This window comes from Eimeria necatrix, genomic scaffold (genome assembly GCF_000499385.1).
Source record: "Eimeria necatrix Houghton genomic scaffold, Enh_scaff98, whole genome shotgun sequence".
NCBI classification, from domain to species: domain Eukaryota; phylum Apicomplexa; class Conoidasida; order Eucoccidiorida; family Eimeriidae; genus Eimeria; species Eimeria necatrix.
Window position 1 is genome coordinate 22,836 of NW_013651807.1, and position 21,106 is coordinate 43,941.

The 21,106-nt window shown below is 46.0% G+C and overlaps 3 protein-coding genes across 3 annotated transcripts; 2 read left to right on the top strand and 1 right to left on the bottom strand.

Moving 5' to 3' along the window:
* Nucleotides 1–9,050: 9,050 nt before the first annotated feature.
* On the top strand, nucleotides 9,051–9,538 carry ENH_00085390 (leucine rich repeat protein, putative; the record flags this gene model as incomplete). Its single annotated transcript, XM_013577943.1, has 2 exons — nucleotides 9,051–9,268; nucleotides 9,334–9,538. 2 exons carry the CDS (start codon nucleotides 9,051–9,053, stop codon nucleotides 9,536–9,538), a joined length of 423 nt encoding a protein of 140 aa, XP_013433397.1.
* Nucleotides 9,539–15,524: 5,986 nt separating this feature from the next.
* Nucleotides 15,525–18,256, bottom strand: ENH_00085400 (WD domain, G-beta repeat-containing protein, putative; the record flags this gene model as incomplete). Its single annotated transcript, XM_013577944.1, has 7 exons — nucleotides 15,525–15,727; nucleotides 15,892–16,060; nucleotides 16,208–16,300; nucleotides 16,425–17,167; nucleotides 17,354–17,503; nucleotides 17,663–17,859; nucleotides 17,949–18,256. The coding sequence occupies 7 exons, from the start codon at nucleotides 18,254–18,256 to the stop codon at nucleotides 15,525–15,527; spliced, it is 1,863 nt and encodes a 620-aa protein (XP_013433398.1).
* A 1,421-nt stretch (nucleotides 18,257–19,677) lies between these two features.
* ENH_00085410 (hypothetical protein) lies at nucleotides 19,678–20,076 on the top strand (the record flags this gene model as incomplete). The annotated part of the gene is made up of 1 exon (XM_013577945.1): nucleotides 19,678–20,076. The coding sequence occupies one exon, from the start codon at nucleotides 19,678–19,680 to the stop codon at nucleotides 20,074–20,076; it is 399 nt and encodes a 132-aa protein (XP_013433399.1).
* Between the last annotated feature and the right edge of the window lie 1,030 nt (nucleotides 20,077–21,106).

The following is a 21,106-nucleotide window of genomic DNA, read 5'->3' on the forward strand; positions in this document are numbered from 1 at the left end:
CACACTGCGAAGACCCGAATATGGGTTTTCATTCCCCCTCAGAAGGTCACCCAACCGCCAATGCAAGGGCCAATCCTGCAGAGGGAATTCAGAGACTAGGGATAGAATCTAGACTCCTTAGAGCTTCTCCAACGGTCACTAACAGTGATGAGGGACTCTCCATTAAGAGTTGTCGCTTGTTAACTCCTGACAGACGATTAGGGATGAAGCAAAATAGGCAGAAAGAAAAGAAAGGCGTTCACATGACGAGGATTGAACGAAAGAAAATGAATTTCGGAGGGCTCCGCCGTGTGCGATGCCTTCTAGCCAAGCGGTCAAAGAAACGTGTGAGTTTAGAATCCCATTTGAAAGGGCTGGTCATGTTTGACCGGAAACCTCTTCTGTTACCATGCCAAAACGTGCACGGCGCTACCTATGTTTGCTTTAAGCAGACACTCCTTCCTGATATATATATCTCTTGGCATATATATATATATATATATATATATGTTTTTTGCTATATGCATTTAAATGCGTATTTATATATGTAATTTTTGATGGCTCGTCCGCAGAAAATCCCTGCAGGCCAAAGCCAAGAGGAACACTCACATTGCATTTGTGAAATACAGCCGGATAAGGGAAAGAAACAGAGTCAGCAGAGTCAGATGCACTCGTACGTTGCTCCAGACGTTCCTAGAGAGCAGCCGAAACTGGCTCAACTCGGGCATCAGGGGCATTCGACAGAGAGTCAGCAGGAGCAGCAACAGCAGTCTCTTCATGCTTTATGCGGAGAATGTTCTACTGCTCCATCGCTCACAGGGTCAGACCCTATGAATAGCAGTAGTAAGACTAAGCCTATACTTGTCATCACATCTATTTGACTATGTGCTAGAAGGCGACGGGAGACACTGGACTAGATTGGTGACGTTGAAATGGCTGGAAGACCAGACACAAAAGATGAATTAGTGAAGTTAATAGTGATTGCTTTTTGTTTCTGCACCAGAATTTTGAAAAAAAACATTTCTGTTCGCCTTCGTAGCAAAAGCTTGAAACATCTTTCTTATATTGACCCACATTGTAATTTCCTGTGCTGCAGGAAGAGTCAAGCCTTTAGATCGGTGGCACGGCTGCTTGTGCGTGCAGTCCAAAGTAACTCTAGCACCTATCACCAGCCTTCATCAAGTATCCAGGTTTCTTCTGAAAGCCTACAAATTGACGACATGATAAATCAAGAACAGCCAGCGGCTGGTGGTGATCGAAATGGAGAAGGCAAGATGAGCCTTTCGCTTCAGGAGACTACCGAAAGCAAACGAGATGCAAACATCAAGACTGCTGCTAAGTCTCCTTCTCTCCCGGAAATGCCATCTACGGATTGCCAGGAAAAGCAAAAGCTCTCCACAGAAACAGGGCTTTGCATCCCAGGTATAATAGAGCTGATAATCCTGGACTAACAAAACACCGGGACGGTCTTCTGCTACGTTTCTAGGCATTTTCTATATTTTCTCAATTTGAGCAAAGTGAAATTTTCCAGCATGATAATAAATCTTGTCAATGCAGTTCCTTGACTACTTCACGAAACATTGCAGGCCGTGCTGCTGACGATTTAGATTTGCCCTTTTAGAGATGGCCCCACTTTGGCGCCTCGCTGTTCATCTACATGGATGTTGACTTTACTATGTGTTAGTGTCTTGCAGATACAAGCGGTCACGACATACCAACAGCATGTGTCGGCCAAGTTGGTGAAACGACATTGTCGGATGCGGGCTCTTCGAAATTTAAAAATATTTCAAAAAGGCCGAAGAACGACATGAGGCGAACAAATGCTTCACCGGAAGAGTATTTTTCGGAAATCGGAAAGAAAAAGAAATGGACATCACTAGCATCAGTTAATTCATCGCTGCCTCTTCAGGAAAGCAAAAAGCCCCCAAAGACACAAGTTACTGCGCCCACAGTCGCTGCTTCGAGAATTTCGAAAATTCCTGACAAAGAAAATGCAAAAATCTCTTCCTGTGCAAGTGGAAACAGAAAAGCTACCGCTGCGTCCATCACACAAGTAGCCAAACAGCGAAACACACCTATGAATAGATACGATCGCCTGAATGCAAGACAAAGAGGCACGGAAGTCGTCGGTCCAAGTGAGACTGCACAGAATGCCATGCCAAGTTTATGTAACACAAGAGCTCCTTGCAACACCAAAGCTTCTTACAAATTGAAGCGTTCGAGTGACAATGCCACAGCAAACAGGGATCGCTGTATCCTTAATCAAGCGCCAAAGCTGAGCTTACGACCTAGGTCGGTACAATCGACAGGATGCGCCTCACATCTTACAAGCAAGCGGAGTAAGGAAGCCTTGGAGAAAAGAAGATCGCACGCGTTGCAAGTCTTAGCATCGTCCGACATCGATACTTTGGAAAATCAAGAACACTACAAGGTACAAAAGATCAGTCTGAAGCACTATGGATTCCCTTCAAAACCAAGCAAGTGCTAGCCGGAAAGACCCTCTGTGCCTGTGATGCCCAGCAAGGCCCTGAGCCTGATCAAGAGACACAAGAAATATCAGGAAAAGAACAGAACAAGAGTGACACAGCTGCTGAGGATGAAGAGCTTAGGGTGCAGGAGCTTCTTAAAACACTGGAAAAGCGTCTTCGCTCCATAAATACGAGGCGCAGTGACTGCTTGCTCCTGTCCACTGCCGACAATTCTGACACAAGCAGGCACTTCCAATACTATCCTTTCGAGCACGACGTGAGAAAATGGAAGCACAACTCAAAAGTGAGTATTAGCCATGCTCGCGAAAAGAGAGCCTGAAGCTCCTGGTCAAAATATTCATTACTGCGGAATCTCGAACAACCTTTAAATAGCAGTTTCAACTTTGGTACTGTGCGTGGCCTTTGGCATATGCATGCTACTGTAGTTAAATGTCCTAAGATTAGCAACCTGCGTTTTAAATGATACTTGAAAGCAGCATGCGGCACTTTAAGAGCGGCATTCCCATGCAAGTCAAAAGAAGGCTCATTATCAAAGGCATTGACTGTAAGTTGCACTGCTCTGTGAAGCGGATGCACCAAATTGATTCATTCTAATGGGCAAAATGTCACTCGTTGTTGCGGTGCGCCTGCGTGCTTTAGGATTCCCAAGGAGAATTTGAAAGTTCCTACGAGTTGGAGGGCCCACAGGAAAGCGCTTTGGAAAACCACCGGAACTGCGCGGAATGCACAACCCGGTTATCTCGAATAGCGGCTGCAGACGTGGTATCCGCCAGAGCGGGGAATTTCGCACTTATGAGGAGTTATTCCGCTGTTTTGCGTAGAAAGCAGCAAGTGACAGCGCGCGCAGCGGCTAGGAAAGGATCATCAAGTATACTGGCAGGTGAGCAGCAGATGACGCCGCCTACACTGACTCATCTACAATTTGCGTGCATTTTTTCAGATTACCTAGTGGACACAACAACGTGCAAATATGACACTCTGCCTAATCATCAGCACCTAGTCCTTTCGCCGCCTGTCCCAGGATTCTGCGGCTTCCTCTGTGAAAATTTGGTTCGATGGCTGCAGTAAAATTTCAGAAGGACCCGGAGCCACAAAGTGCTAAAACAGAAAACAAAACGGAGAGCTGTCAGGAAGGCAACATCCCGGTAGCCACTGCACTGCCATGGCAGTACTGACCTGTCTATCTTTCCCTTTTCAAACTGCAGTTATGCGCACGTTCTTTCAAAGCTAAAGGCTATGGTGCTTCGGCTACCTAGAAGTTGGAGGGCCTGGCCAAGAAACACACCTCACACAATTCACGTCCCACAAATTCACCCAGTATAAGGCATAGACTGTGTCTTCTGATAGCAAAATGACGGGAGCAACAGGACCTCCTTGCATAAGTTATAGTGACAACAAAGAGTTATTGTTACCGTTGTTGTGGTGCTTCGAAGGCTGGGTCAACTGGCTCAGACAAGCGGGTGAAGTCCCGGACACACAGTCCCAGCGACGTGCGCGAGCTACACCAGCCCAGGACAAAAAGTGCTCGCGAAGTCGCTTGCCGTGAAACCAAGGAAGCCGCAATGCTGACAAAGTCTCTGCTATCATCTGTGAGAAAACAGTTAGTGACGTATAGTTTTATAAAGCCAAAGTTTACACGAAGAAGCATATTGTACTACAGTCCAAGCAGACTTTGCTGCCCCAAAAAGCAACGAATCGAGAGAAAAATTCTGCTTGACTTCTCCTCGTGGATATGTGTGAGGAGCGAAAATGTTTGGTTTGTGATTTCTGCCCGTTATACAAGACACCAGGGTCGGTCTTGCGGAAAACATGTTCCTATCAGCTCAACCGCTTGAGTCGTGAACTCTCACACCATATGCCTTCTCTTTTGCCTTTGCAACAGCGTATCAAGGAACAAACAGATGTACGACTGCTCCAAAAGGAAATCCCTCACAAAGAAGCGGAAAAATGAAACTAGACAGCTAGCGCCGTTGAGAATTGACTGTTTCGACCGTAGTCCAGTTGTTTCCTCACTCTTGTTTGCATCTGTTGGCTGCTTGTTGATGTCTTTTGGCTGCAGCGTGCCCTGGATACTGTTGATTGCTTGGAGAAGCGGGTCGCCACTTTGAGTCAGATGCTCTGCGTGGAGCGTAGAACAGCGATCCCACTGCCATCTATATCTGACTCCAGGTCTGCAGTGGCAGTGTCGGCTAAAAGTTTCGGCAAACCTCACAATGCCCACAGCAAGATGAAAGCGGCATTGTATGCTTGAAGAAACGAACAAAACCTCGCGCAAGATTGACATGCTGCAGGACTTTTTGCGATATGCTTTACTAAGATGCTTTCAGTCAACATAGAGTAGCTGATAACTCTAAGCTGCAGACTCCTTTTCACAGCGCACTAACATAATATTGCAGGCTGCAGGTGAAGAGCTGGACAACCAAGAGACTAAATGAATGCATATAGATCTTGCATAACATTGGGCATTTGCTGGAATATTTTACGTTTCAGTGCCTGTCCATTAGTAGTGTACGGCTTGTGAACACGAAATGTAATTGCCGATGTTGCTTCACAAACTTATTTTAGAGTGGTTAGCATGCTTGATGAAAGCCACAGAAATACATCATCGTGATGTAAAAATAGTCTTGCGTTGCTTTGGTTTTCAACCTGCATGAAGAAGGAGACTCTGTATAAGGTGCTGCCCTCAAAATAAGAAAATATCAGTTCGGTTGACAGGGAGTGAGTGTATTGTTGAGGCTTTAGAAACATCTAAGATCACTGACCCTAGTGCAGCTTTCATGTTGGTTTTACGCCTTATTTATGTTGAGGATGAGCCCGCCAGACAAATGGTTCATTACTTCAGTGATGAGGCCATAACTGAAACCATCGCGAATTCTCAGACTCGCCCCGAAGAAGATACGGCTTCTTAAACACACTATTTTTAAAGGCCCGTTTGCGAATTTTTCAGTGTTCCTGCAATGTGTTCTGTCTGGCCTAGTGCAAGCTTATCAAGTGAGCCGAATGGTCTATGTTAAGTGAACTAAGCCCAATTGGGCTCTTATATGTACCTTTTGTTCTGCGTAAACACGTTCAAACGTCACAATGCTCATTGTAGATGCCATAAGCGTCCCAAGAGTCAAAAATATTGTCCCCTTTTCTAAAGCTAGAGGAATGGCGCTGTTTCTCCCCAGCTGTTTCTTGTTTCTCTTGGTGACTGTGCCGAGCGATGCAGTTCCAGTCCCTCTTCTAACCCCTGAACCCGTGGCCTAAGTTTTGAGCACGCAGGGTCTGGTCTTTCGACTTCCCAGTTTCTTTGCATGCTATGTAGTTCTGGTTATCACGCCAACCTGAATAGTCTCAACTTCACAGTCCTGCAGGCCATCCTTCCGCTGCATTGTAGTTTTGCGTAATGCATGTCAGACTTGTCCATTGCCTCACCACTGCAAACAGCGCAACGAAATATGAATTTCATCTATATTTCTTGCATGGCGTATTTGTGGGCACTGTGCTCTTTAGTGCAAAAAAAGCAAAAAAAAACCGCCTTAAAATCTGTGTGAGCCCATGCTGAGCCTCGCGACGGCTCTTCCAGGCTTGAGTCGTGCTCTGGGCTATGCTTTGTTTTCAAGACACACTCGCGTAGAAATATTCGACATGCTCGCGTGATGGCCCTGGAGTTCTCGACAAAGAATCTTTTGTGGCCACTTAGTGGCAAGTCAGACTTTCGTATCCTCCACTTGCGTGAAAAGTCTCTTTTATTTCATTAGCTACAAGAACGATGAACCTAGCAGCGGCTGTTGTTGCCCTTGAAGGGAAATTTAGGGCATGCAGACTACAACGCACATATATATTCGGAGTGCTGAACGCATTCGCCATTTTTGAAAAGTGCAGCTGGAATTGGATAAACCCGGTTAGGGAAAAAACGCTGCAATTTGGGTGCAATGAGCGGCTATCTGTTGCTCGGGCACTGTGTCAGCCTTCCGTTCCACCTCAAAAGCGTTCACAGGCTTCCTTTAGAGGGGTTCGGTATAGTTTTCTGAAGTGTCCCAGAGCTCATGCTGAAACGAAGAGCAAGTGGCTCCTGAAACAAGGAAACTCATTCCAAGCGTCGCTACAGTAAAAATTAGAGTCATAAACAGTAGAACGCCGGATAGTGTCAAGAGAGGTCTTCCGAGCTGTTAGAAGCAAGTGCAAAAGAATAGGATTGATTATCAGCTGATAAACGTAGACTCTTTGCTGTCAGATGTTGCTGCTTCGAATATCCTGTGATTGACTGCTCCTGCAAGGGACAAAATTTGACCTTCAGCAAGGACGGTATTTTGCAGGCTTTCACAATCCTTAATCTCCTCGTAATTAAAATGCGTTCTATAGGATGTCATATAGAAGAGCATTTAACTTTTACTTCAAGTACTAATGTGTACGTAGCTCATGGAATTGTTCACTTGGGGCTTCCTTCACGCACACTCGAGTGTTGCGATTCCTCCTTGTCATGCATACGATGAAACAAAGGTACAAAGGCCACATTAATAAACGCCGGAACGATTTTGCACTGAAAACAGAAAAAATAGAAGTGTGACAGACCCTGATTTTCGAGCCCTCGTCACAAGTACACCGAGCGTCTATTGACGATTGTGGAGAGACGAGCTTAGCGCCAGGGGATTATAGGTTTAATATAAGTAGTAAGTAGCTATTTTGTTTCTTGTAGCATTTTATGGCATAATAACAAACGAAAAATGGCGATGACCGCGCACTGCACAACTGTTTTGCGATGCACCAACTGTAGGTGGATAGGGTATGGTAGAAGACCAGCCGACAATGGTAAAAGGGATGATGCTCGCCGTACTCGGCTGTTCCGTTTCACTTTGCTTTTATTATCTTTAATCTTTGTACAAACAAATACTCTAGAGTCTAATATTAGGCGCTTGACTCTCTCTACTCGACTTCGCGAAAACTACGATGAGAATTACGGAGGAGCTCATTCGCCGCAAGTCGGAACACAATGAGGACACCCTGGAGAATCTTGAAGAAATAGCCCTTCACCAGCTGGAAATTGAAAAGATCGAGCTCATCGACCGCTTGTGCAAAGATTTGAAAATTCTGCTGCTGCAAAATAACCTGATTGGTGGGTTTAACAATCTTGCATGGATGCAACACCCTTACTACGTGAAGATGGTCCGTACTTCCGTTGAGTCGTGTAGCTGAGCAGCAGAACGCATGCAAAACTAGAAAGCATGGGTCTAGATCCTCGTAGTTCTTAAGGACTGAGACGAATACGCCAGATACATAGCACACATCCGTCTTGGCGCTGCAGCTATACAAGTCCTGTTTCGCAGAACGGCTCGAAAATTTGGGGAGGCTGAAAAAGCTAGAGTATTTAAATGTGGCACTTAATAACATTGAAGTTATTGAAAACCTCGAAAGGTGCGAAAGCTTGAAGAAGGTGAGTAGGACACACTTTCAAGGAAAATTTTAAAGTGCGTCGCATCGTTGCAAAGCTTCAGTACAAGCACACATCCAGCCATTACAGGCCTGCAATTGTCTGTTTCAAAGCTTTGTCAGAACGAGCTCATCGGTTCAATGCACGATCAAGCTGTGTCTTCTAATAGCAGCCGCTCGTGGCCACAAAGCTACACGCTTTATGCGGCTATTTTCTGCAGCTCGACCTTACAGTGAACTTCATCAGTCTATCTAAGCTAGAGGAATCACTTCAAAACCTGAAAGACATTGACTCTCTTGAGGATCTTTATCTTATGGGGAACCCCTGCACAGAGTGGGAAACTGCACCGTCACTTCATCACCCTTTTTCCACGTGCGAAGAGTTAGCTTGCATTGCTTGAGGGTAATGACATACTTTGGGTTGCCTGAAGAGCAATCGATGTACAGCGCTGGCATATGTCTTCAGGTGGGTAGGCTGCAGAAGCTTTACAGTTGCTACATTGCTCCAATTGAAACAGCTAGATGGGAAGACTGTGACACCTGTTGAACGCATAGAGGCTCTGCGCTCCCTACCTGCACTAAGAGAAGATCTCAGAAAAACAATTTTACTTCAAGATAAATCTTCAAGTGAGGCAAGCACGTGGCCTGCGCTGCCCGAGTACTGAGGCTCAAAAATGTGTAGCACTTTAGTGCTTGTTTAAGGTGCAGTAAAATGTCCACTGGCTGCGCAGCGGAAAACTCCAAGGATGCATACACTCGGGAGAATCGCAAAAGAATGTACCGCGAGATGTCTCATGTACGAACGTACAGATCAGGCTCGCTTGCTGGCACCCACCCTGAGATTCAGTTGAGCAGATGACAATTGACGGGTGCAGCATACCTTCCGAGGCGTTTAAATTAGCATAATATGCGAGCGCCAACGCTGGGGCTTTCTTTAGAGCGCTTGTATTTATTTAGCCTTTAGCGTGGACGCTGCTGCGGTTCAGAGAGAAGAGGCACATGCAAAAGCCAAAGAGGAGACAGAGAAGAAAGTAAGCCCCAGAAGATCATTTCTGTCCAGCCTTTATTTTTATCAACAGTTGCCTAGAGTGTCCTGCGCGATTCACGACTGATATCTACAGGCAAAGCCTTTTGAAACATACAACAGCAAAGGTGAAATACGCCAGTGCAATGAAGGTAGGCATCGCTGAGCTAGAACTACACAGCAAAAAGTTTTTCCGACTCTGCCCTGAGCAAACATTATCAGAAACACTTACAGACAAGGTGTGCTATATTTTTGTTTCAGGTAGACTAGCCTTCACGTTGGACTCTTTCAGCGACCCAGGCCAGATAGTTGCCACGTTTCAGTTGCCGAGGTGTGCTCCGAATATAGCTGCCGTGAATGAAAAGTTGGTTTACCAAGCTAAAGGAATGCACAGCAAGATGCCAAGCTAACTGAATGTTATATTTTCAGGCATCTGTCTACTTTGCTGATTGATGTCGATGTGCATCCCAAGTATCTTCGAGTTACAGTTAAAGGTAAAGCGCCAGCGTTCATATTGGCGACAGTTGACGTTCTGCAGTGGTGCATCGTTTCCAAATGGGAGTTGGTCAATCCTTTCGCTAACGGCAAGCAGAGAGCTATCTTGACAATACTCTCTGTCACAGCGACTCAGTAAACCTGTTTGCCGCTGTGCTTTGATAGGCAAGATTACACAGCTCAGGCTTCCTGAAGACGTTTCACCGGATCGTTCCACGGTAAGGCTCCTGGCTGCCAGAAAAATTTTGCAACTTCTGGGCAGCCTAAAATCCAGAGAACCGTGTACGATAGAGCTTTTCAGCGCAGTAGAATAATGGTTTGCCAGAAAGCGATATCAAGCAACGGGAAATTAGCAAAACAAGTTTCCAGCATTCTTCACTCCGTAAATTGCTGGATCCTCACGACAACAGATATAGGCAAACGTAAAAGAAAAAGAATCAACGATGTCTTCGAACTAGCCAAAGTTTTGTCAAGGGATGATGGGCGTTCACGTACCTAGTAACTATGACTGCTACACCAATGCATTCTATTGCCCGCCCGCACCCCATTCTGCAAGCGGCCGCGTAATCAAACGCGCATGCGCTTAAATGCAAGGTCTGCCTACCAGGAAATAAGTAGAGGAGGCTGAGGATTCTTGTCAGCAGAAATATGCGCCAGCTCAAACATTGAGTGTTCCTCCTCGCTGCCAAAAGGTCGAAAACATTTTGAACAACTTCAAGGAGTCACAACATTTCGTTTGACTGGATGCAAATCAAAACAATCATTGGAGAGCCACGTGTGCTGATGAATATTCTTAGGTTAAGCGCTCACAGACCACCGGCGAACTACGCATCTGTATGCCGACATCCACCACGGGAAGGATAGCCGAGCGCCCTAAGCAATCTAACAAGCAACTCGTCAGCAGCAGCAAAAACGCTCAAGGTACTTATTTTTTAAACGTGAACTCCAAAGGGACAGGTAGAGCAAATGTGGAGTGACATCACAGGGAAGCATGTGCATTAGTGGGTTTCCACGCAGGGAAAGCTCTCAGCTGTCAAACAGATGATTCACCTATCCAGTCGGACACTACGAACAGAAACGTAGGGCTTCAAGGCAAGAATGAAGAACCACTAGAGACCGAGCCACCACCTCTCGAAGACATATACCCTTTAAATTCAGCAGGTCAACCACGGTGAAATCAGTGGCACACGCCAATTGGCACTTGAATAAAAGACGTGAAGGAGGCCAATATCCCTCTGCGTCTTTCTCCTCCTGATAAGTTTCCATCGTTAGAGAAACGACACAGCGACGCATACAAAGGCTTAGTAGAATGATGGAGCCTCGCCCGCAAATAAAACAAAATAAGTACGACACAGATATACAGCTCTGCGAAAACGCTTTACAGTTTAGCACAGACTGGGCGCAGCTCGCTCTTTACATTAACGCTGCTGCAGAGCTTAAAGCCACTCACTCAAAATGAAAACCCGTGAAAATCTTTTCGCGTGCCCGCCTTTTACGAGGGGTGCCCTGCTGCGGCCAGTGGCTGCATATGACAGTCCAAATTTATTTATCGCCTCGTGTATATCCTGTGAATGCGTATAAGTGGGTGTTAGCGTTCAGGGTAAAAAAGGATGGAAAAGGATGCAGAGCACTTACCTTCACATGCACTTTGCATTCTGGGCTCTCTATGACCAATCATGTGGACGCAAAAGGTGCCCTTTTATGACGTGGACTGCCTTCAATTGACAGGCCCTTGCTTCCTCGGATGCGTCTTCGCCCACAACATAAACCTTTGTCTCGTTGCCACCATTAATAAGTGACAATTTAAAGCCTACAAGGAGTTTCTGGGTCGACACTTCTCACGAACAATATACGATGACACGTTGTTGATCATGCGATGCGAAACAGTGTTGGAACGGAGCGGCTTTCCGCTTGGCGATGCAGGAGCGGAAATGCTGCTTAGCTGGATGGAACGAAGGTTCGATATATAAAATTGCAAAATATACCTCAAAAGTCTAATTTTTGCCAGGGAAAATAAGACTAGCAATTGCCAAGCAAAACATGAGCAGGAATAGCAGCTTCGAACGAGTGACAGACACATTTAAATCACTAGGTAGAATCCACATCTGGCGATACGTCGCGCGCCGATGGGAACTAGGGCAACAGCACGAGATAATCCGCTGTTGAAAAGGTGAAAAAAAGTCTATGCGGTGTGGAAACGTGAATGCGTATGTTACCAATATTGGTTGGCTTCCACGGATTTTCTCTTTGAAAGCGAGGTAGTTATGCACCGCATTCATTGGGAACGCGAATGTCGAAGCACGACTGAAACAGTCATGTCGGTCGTGTACTTCTGTATGGGCGTCATTTGGTGTCTTTTTACTGCGTATAAAACCTCACAAAAAATTGCGACGACAGGAAAAGGCCGACCGGTGGTAGGTGGTCCTAATGTTGGCTCTTCATGGACTTCGTTAGAAACACGAAGCCCGCCATTCAAAAGCGCCTTCCTTTCGAAAATACATGAAACCAGGTTTTGTGTACTTAGATTCACCTGACATTTGCTGTTGTTTTCCGCTGCACAAAAATCAGAATTACGAGAGCAGACAAGTGGCCGAAAGCGTCCACAGGTAAGGGGTGCTACACGCCGCAGAACTTATCAGTGACGAAGTGGAGGGCGTCAGGAAAGATGACAGTCTGCAAGAACTTGAAACGACAAAAACCCTTTAGAAGAGCCCCGCTAGGATGAAACATGAGTTTCACAATCATTTATGAGTCTTTATCCCGTATCCCCAGTAAACGCAAAAGTTCGAGGTGTCTCGCTTAATGGGTAGGTGGCCGCCGAGAAGCCGCCCGCACGCCGCACTAATGTCACCTCGTGACATGATGCTCTCCGTCAGCATAAGCAGCTGAGGGTGTCCAATTGCGTTCTGCGTCCTCCTACATGCAAACATTGCTTTGATGCACCTCTTCCATGCGGGAAAGAACTATGCAAGGGCTCCAGATAGACGACAATGTACGGCAATTCTGCATTTGCGCACGTTGGCGGCCTCTGGACCTTTGGGCTGAGTGCATGCTACTAGTCAGGTGGCAAGCGACTAGCCTAGGGGACATTTTCTAGTCTCCCCCCTGTCTCTCATTGCACACGCTTATTACTTTTTTCCTGTACAATTCCTTTCCTAGTCTCCGCTAAGTTCCATACGTACCATTCAGACGTTTCCGTAACTCAGTTGCTTGAAGTTGTGCGCCAATACATATAACCCAAATGAGGTGTGCTCAAGTCGAGACTACGTGGCCAGACGTTGCTGAGCTTCGGCAAAATATACTAGAGCCGAAGTTGCAAGGATTGTAGGCTCCCTCAAAGAGGATGGCTGGCTCAACCCAGTAATCAGCGACAAGATGTTGGAACTGCTGCTGGTCTATTTGCATTTTTGGCCCACGGCGAGAAATTAGCTCCCGAACTGCAGGACATACCTAGGGTGCACTTTACTCTGAGCATATAGTACAGTAAGAGAACCCCCAGACAACTTGAGGCCACGATTATAGCGCTATGCTCAGCAGCTGTCATCGTCGGTGCTCGCATTCCCCAGACTGATGTAGTTTCGGAATACTGCTCCATTGCAAAGAGAATCACGAACAGACCAAAAGCGCTTGCCAATGACTGGCTTAAATCGTATTAAAGAAGAACGTCGATCCGAAGGAGTTGGAGGAGTTCGAACTCCGCGAAGTCAAGGGCTAAGTCCTGAGGAGAAGTAATTGTTAGTAATAAAGTGCTTATCAGCGGATGAGCAATTAAATTCGAGTGCGAGCTTGCTGGAGCCAGGGCGTCGGCGTAGGTTAAGGTGGTGCCGCGTTGGATCACGTGGTCCTTCAATCCTGAAGACTTCGGAGAGAGCTGGCACGCAAAGATTTCGGGCCGCAATGCCTTGAAGTGAGCTGGCTTCGTTCGTCAGAGTGTAGATGCCGTTCCTGTTGGACAATATTAATGCGGGCCTCAGCACCCGTGCCAAGTAAGGATTGCGCGCGCGCATCTGCTGGGAATCACCAAAGTTAGCCAATCCTTTTGATCTCGTAGGCCTTCGGCTTTTCGCAATGATAATCCGAAACAAAGCCGCAGAATCACAAAATAATTACGTTGCTGAAGCACGAGACTCCTTTAACCCTGCGAACGAAGAAAGAAAAGTACAAGTTTTTTGGAAAAGGTGGCCGCAAGTGCGTGTACCTGCGAGACTGGCATCTTTTCCGTCTTTTGCAGTGCATCTGGACGTTGACAATCCTCGCTTCTTCGGCATGGACATAAATGGAAGACTGCCCTCTAGTCAGGCTGCCGGAAAAAATGCCTGTCCAAACAATATTGCCCTGAGGTATAGGATGCGAGGGGAGGCCACTGTCCAAAATGCGACCAGCCGATGCTTCCCGCCTCGCTTAAGGGCGACGCTTTCTTCTAAACGCGCATTCTACGCACCCTTTGGCCGCTGCATGCATTGGCGTCTAATTTTCCCTTTAAAAGAAGAGAAACCGCGGCGAAGTGAAGACTAAGCAGCAACTCTTATGTCGTGACAAGCTTGCGCTAGCAGCATCAAGACCGCATGCGTGTACAGGAGACGACAAGTCCGAAACAAAACATAACGGGGTAGCTGTGTGCTTTGCAGGAGGCGTAGAAAGCTCACTTAGTGGGATTGTTAGCTCTAATTTGCCAGTGGGTGCTGGGTTTACTGACGGACAACGGCTGGATAACTGACAAATGATGCGATGGCAAAAATCTCCAGCACTGCAGAGACAGGCAATGAAGATTACGTAGTTCTTAATGTTTTACTGTAGTAGTTTCGAGACGTTTAGTGCCATGACTACTCATTATTGCAAGGCAAGCTTCTGGCAGGATCCCCATGCTGTTTGTGATGGTGCATCAAGTTTCGTCGCGATCTATATCAAGTGGGAACCCATACCTGTGACGTGCGTTTTCTTTTGTCAAATCCTTTCTCAAATGATTCGAAAAGATTTGAGCTTTTGGCCGAATAAATGAAGCGAAATGAGGCACCAAGCATATTCCAAACACTTGGAAAAAAGTATATAGAGGCGTAGAGCAATGGGAGAAGATGCTTTGTGCCTCAATTTTCTCGAAAAGGTCAAGTAAAGGCTTTGCCACACTAACGCTACTGGTGAGGCTTGCTTCCTTTCGGGCTTAGTGGCAGAAGACTATCGGAACAATCACAGACCGCGTATGAGCTTGAAATATATTCCGCCTCCGCCACTGATCTCAATGCATGCGGTTGTAGGTAATAATTTTTCTGAGACACCGTTTTGACGAAAAATGCCATTCAAACGACGGGCCTGCTTGGGTAAACGACAAAATCTTGGCCTTGGGAGTATCTTATTTCTTAGCGCATGCTTTGCTTCTAGCATATTGTTTTCTGTTAGTACATGTATTATTTGTGCAACAATGAAGAACTTCTTGTTATTAGGACCAACTGACTTGGTTCTAGGCATACTGCGTTTGGCTTGACAGATGTTATCCTTTTTTGCTTCTGTTCGATGATAAGGATGCGAAGGGATTCATTTTATTGTCTTGATGAAAACTGAGTTTTCTTATATTGTAGAAGGCATCAATGCAGGATTTTCATTCCTTCCCTAATTAATATTGAAATATTTACATTCTCGTACACGATAAAACTGAACAGGGCCACCGTCAGCAGCTCACAAAACAGCAGAAAATTACTACAACAAGGGTGAGATTGGTCCTGCTTACCACTGAACAGCTCACGAGCTTTTTGGAATTCAATATTTGAGCATTCGATTTCCGATATCCAGATAGATGGAAAAATATGTTTCAGGATGTGGCGTGTCTGTAGTTTGTCGCTTAATCCTTTGTTAGGCCCAAGTTGAGTCATCAGCTACAAAATATATATTTATTCTAAAGTAAAATGCGGATACTAGGAAGATATGGAACATCAGCAGCACACATTTGTAGTTCAGTGGAGGCTGCTACGTAAGTTACCATGCGCACATTCTGGAGGGGAGCAAAGAGGTAGGAAAGTCACTGTCATTTAGGCCGTAGCTGCGAACACGACTTGAACTATTCAAAAGCAGCATGCTTCGTCGGATAAGTCCTATTTTTAGGAGAAGTTGGGAACAAAAGTGAAATATGCCGGCTAAATTCTTATTTCGCTGCTTTTTTGAAGAAGTTCCTCGGAAATGTGCCAAAAGTGAATAACTCCACCGTTGCCACCAGACACAAGAAGATTGCCGTCAGGGCTAAAGCAGACGCAGTGTGGAATGTCAGCGTGCCAGCCACTCTGAGCTATGCATTCCCCGGATTCGTATCCCCAAAGACGAAGCGAACGATCGTCGCCACCTGCAAGCAGCGAGATGCAACTGGTCTCAGTTTCGCTAGTGCCGCGGCCACTCTCTAGCAATATCCATATCTGACGCTCCCCTGTAAAGAACTTTATACCTACACGAGTAAGCAATAGCTTGCTGTTTTGGCGAAGTGCACTTGAAGGAGTTGAGTTGGCTTACCAGTGCAGACTAAGTGGTCTTTTGGCTGGTAAGAAATACAGTGTACATCTCCATCCTCTGCGACCTCGAAGTCCCGTATTTTCGTACCATCTAGAGCATCAAAGTAGTGAATCTTCCGGTCGCTGCCCGTTGCAAGGATGTGCACTTCATCGGCACAATAAGTAGCGCTCTGTGGTAATTTGCACATTGCGTTCTATAGAGTAGATATAAATGACCAACCGCCAGCCAATAGCATCAAACTGCAGACAAGCAGGCAGTTTCAGGACACTAAAGTGATTCAAATGAGGAACCTGCCTCTCTGGATGCCCCTACCCACCCGAAAAATTGTGCTTTCATTGATTGACAGAATTGAAGTATATGTTGTCATGTCCCAAACGATGATTGTGCCGTCTTCAGCAGCTGTTAGGGCCTGAATGGAAACGCCACGTGAAAACCAAACACGCCTCATAAGTCCTACTCGAACGCTGTCATCAAAGTCTTTATGCGGCTCCCAAAATGCGTATTCAGCGTTGTGTCGCCTTAATTAATCCCACGTGAATGTTGTTCCGACGTAGTCGTAAGCAGCAGATTTTCCCTCGGTGCTCCTTTCTGCTTGCCAACATCTCTTGAGAGCTGCTGTGTATATCCCACACCCTGAACTGGCCAGAAACACCTCCTGATGCCAATCGCCTGCCAACTCTCGTTGCTGCAATTGCTGTAACTCCGTCCTTGTGTGCTTGTTCAATACAAAAGAGTAGCTTTCCCGTCTCTGGAGTGAATGCGCGAATCCTTCCATCCTTCCATCCAGTTATTATTGAAGATCCATCCGGAGCAAAGGCCGTACATAAACACTCAACGCCAGGAATTTGAATTCGTAACAATTCTTTGTAGGTCCTTGTGTCCCATATTCTCACGTCTGATGCCGAACACGTTGCTAGGATTTGGGAGCAGTTGTCTGGAAACGCCACTTGATTTATTGTACCAGCGTGTGCAGAGTGCTTGAGATGAGGCGTCAGTGTCCGCGCATCAATTCTGTACAGATTATTTGCTGAGGTTGCTGCCCAAAGCATGGAACTGTCTGGAGCTGCAATCAGAGATGTAATTGCTCCAGAGATCTGACAAACGCTTGATGGAGAGAGAGTATCAGTTCCTAGCCTAAATAACTGGCCGTCTTCGGTACCTGCAAAAAGCTGGCTACCTATTAAAGTCATGGCAGTGACACCTGCCCTAAGCTGCCGTTTTGGAGGCCCGCTTCTTTTGAACAATCCCGTGCTAAGCGATACCTCAAGAATATCACCTGGGACACTCATAGAAGAACAATGAAAATGGCCGAAGAAGCTTACTGCTGTTGATGAGTTCTCTACATTGGATGTGTAAGAGCACTAGAGCACTTCTTCCAGAGGCTAAGTTTCCATTTCTTTTATCGAAGCTTTTGATGTAACTGCCAAAACCATTGCAAACGGCGCCAAGCATAGATTCTTACCGGACTGCGTCCCACAGTACACCATTTCATCAGCGGCGTGAATAACAAGAGCTTCACAACACCTACGAAGCTTGCCAAGATTGCAATCTCGTGGTGTCATCTTCTTCGTCTCAGCATCAATCTCCCAAATTCGGAGGTGTGACGCTCCCGCTGAGTACAACATGAGGCAAAACGAAGGAAGCTGTTTGTTTTCTGTATGCAGTCTTCTTCATGTGGATTCCAACCGGCCGGATTTGGTTGTGCTTTGACAGCATACTTGTGAGGTTCAGCCAAAATAAATTGTAATGTCAAAGCAAGCGGAAAGCATACCGGATACCAGCATATTAGGGGTGTTATTGTAAAATGCCAAACATCTGGCAGTCTCTAGAGCAGCAGCAATTCCACAGAGTGCCTTCCTCTCCTCAACGCTCCAAAGCACGAGAGTGTTGCAGCTTTCGCCACCCAAACTGGCCAAGAATTTGCCGTCACAAGAAAAGTCAAGGCACTCTACTGAGACCTTGTGAAAGCTGAACGCTCGAAATACAAAATCAGAAGGACATGCTGTAGTGTGATTTGGCTAGACATGACCCTAATAAAGGCAGTGGAAGGTACATACCTAAGCCTTCCAAGCTCTCTTGCATCGTCGAGGCTCCAGATTATGATGTCTGCTACAAAGCCTGGATGAGTAACTTGCCCGCTGGCCAAGTATTTCCCATCCTTGCTTATTGCAATGCAGGTGACACAGTTATCGTGTCCGCACAAGAAAGTATCGGAGCTGCTTATGAGGTCACGAACAACGATAGAGTAACCAAGGGCAAATATTAGCCGTTGGTTGTCAGGATGCATAAGAATGCACCTTTTGGAGCCTCCATTAATACCGATGACGGCATCAAGCTTCAAGTGCCCCAAGTCTTTGCCCTCCATCGTATATGCAAACAGAAAAAGCCTGCCGCTAATAAAGAAACTCCTAAAACTTTGTGTGATTGTAGTTATATCCGATATTAGGGCTGTTTAAGCTTGGGTGAAGGAATCGAAACTTTGTATGGCTAGCACGCCAGAACTGGCATACTCTTGAGGTCCTGTCTATTGAGGGAAAGCCGCAGGGAGGAATCATCCACCACAGTGTTTCCTTCTCATTCACCGTAAAATTGGAAGTTTTTCTGTTGTGTTGAAGCGCTCCAAAAAGTGAGCAGACTCTAGCCTTCCGTTTTTTATTGGTTGCACAGTTTAGCTATCTGCCGCCATGTACATGCTTTGGCTGAGGCCGCCAGGGTATCGGGGGACTGGCAAATGCGCCATACTCGAGCGCACTCAAACGCCCAACTGTATTGCCCAAAAAGGAAGCGGGATACAACGAAGGGGAGTGGCCTTATGCAATTGAAGGGCTGTGTGCAAATGCGTCTAGAATGGTGCCCTGCTTCACAGAGACGGCAAAATAACATAGTTCACCATTTTGGCGTGGTAACAGACAAAAATTGTTAATGCGCAGTAGGAATGCTAGCGAACGTTATCATAACCTATTTTGTCCCGGTCGATGTAACAGTAGGAGCAGCAGCTAATTTCGTGGAATGAGGCTTCTTGGGGCCTCAAGTCGAGAAAAGACTATGGCGATGTGATCAACCTTAGATTGTTTCTTTAATCCATTTGAGTAATGCTCCGCACCCTGCAATATCGGCGGAAATGCTGCGGAAGTTTTACACACGAATGTAAAAGCTTCGGTGAATATTTCTATCCCGCGTACGTCATGGTCTTGTAAATGGCTGCTGCTAGTGAAGTATTCCACGTAATCTGTATAGTCTGCTCATAGCATAGTTGCTACAAAGTTTTTAAGTGTGGTCGACGGATCTATTTTTTCCCCCAGTGTTTACGAGCCTGAACGCATGCATGTTACCACCGTAGCTGTCCATCAAGGCTTGCATGCATCTGGTGGGCAGCCCCACTACACAAATATAGATCTTGACAAAGTGTTACTTTATAGATAAAAGTTCAAACATTTTGCAACTTTCGGAGTTAGTTCGGGCTCCATTTCCACTACTTGCAGAAACGTATCGCTGCGTCAAGTGAAACGCGTTAGTATCTTAGGAGACAAACCCATGAAGGCCGGTATCAGGATTGGCGCACTCTCGCGATTTGGTAGACCTAGTTATTCAATCTTCCCATAAAAGTGCTAGGAACTGGCAAGGTGATTAATAGGTTACCTCTTTACTAGTGCGGAAACCTGTCCTGTACGTCTCGCACGCAATAGTGTCTCCTGTTGGGCGAAATTTCGCAACAGGAGCGAACAGGGAAACATTCTTGAAAGAGAAACGTTAAAGGCCCAACAATTACCTGCAGCACATGCAGAGATGAGTGCTCCAGATTTGGACTTCGGGCTTCACATAGAAACAGCACGACTGCAAGAGTTCTTGGCTCAGTTGCTCCGTTCCCAGGAGCTTATTCAAAGACGCCAAGACGAGCTCACATCCACAGTCGACGCACTGCTTAAAAAGCTTGATAGCGGTGAACATGGTATCGAGGAGCAGCAACAAGTTCTGCAAAAGCTACAGAGCGATATCGCCAGCTTGTCAGAGCGCCTTGACTCATTTGACAAGCTACGCATTGGAGAGAAAATGGAAAGATATGACAGTGATCACAATGATATCAAAGCATTTCAGTCACAGATTTCTCAACTTGATTCGAAAGTGGGGTCCGCTGACCTCGCACACACACATTGGGGTTTAAGAAGCGGCTGGAAGCTTGCATAAATGATGAACTGGCTTAGAATAGTACAGGTTTATCACGCCTGGCAATTTTTAAGGAAACAGAAAGTTCCAATAGACTCACAAACGTTGATATGAGAGCACATCAATGTTTGCAAGCTGACAAACCACTTACTGAGAGCTTCTTACTTTCGCCAGGGACAACTCAAATGGGAACGTCTCAACCCGCAGTTTGTACGCTTTCATCATTACTCGATTTGTACGAACTTCAGCTGCTCTGCTTGTGACTGCGCTGTCAGATTAAAAACCAAGAGGCGGTTGCAAGCAACTTTGAAAGCCGTGTTATGAACGTTGAAAACAAGCAGACTTTTCTTGATGACAAATATCAAGAGCTCATGCCGGAATTCGAGTCTTTGAAAGTTGGTCAGACAACTGCAATTTCTCAGTGCCAAGCAACACAAGCCCGCTGCAGTGAGGTACGAATGGTGAATTGTGCATTCAAATTTGTATGCGTTCTTCGAATGGTCGCACAACTGATCAGTGGCTTGCATTTTTGCATTAAATATATATACTGAAAGCGAACAAACCCTGGAAATGTCACCTGAGCCCCCGGGAACATTCGGAACTGCTCGGAAATTCCCATCGCAGTGGCAGGCTAAATAGCATAGCTTCTTTATGTGTGCTATGTTGTAGCTTCCATGGTAAGCGTAGCTTTAGCACGATCCGATGCACGCGTTTGTGTAGGGCGGCTACTGCAGGTAGAGCGGCTTCAAAATGAGCTTGCCGCCTCGGTTGAAAATAAATATGAGAGCCTTTGGAAGAGCGTTGAGAAATCGCTTGAAAACATTTCAACAACAGAGCTCCAAAAGTATCATAGTGAGATTCGAGCACTCAGCGGCAAAATTGAAAATAGAATGAACCTCCGAATTAGCTACTGTTTGGATATACTTGCAAAGGCTGCGGAAACAAGCAGACAGAAGGACTTGAAGCGATCCGTACTCCTCAGGTTAGGCTTTTACAAGTCATCCTGCAAAATTTCAAGCTGTGGAGAAACAAGAAGCTGTTTTGGCCCCTT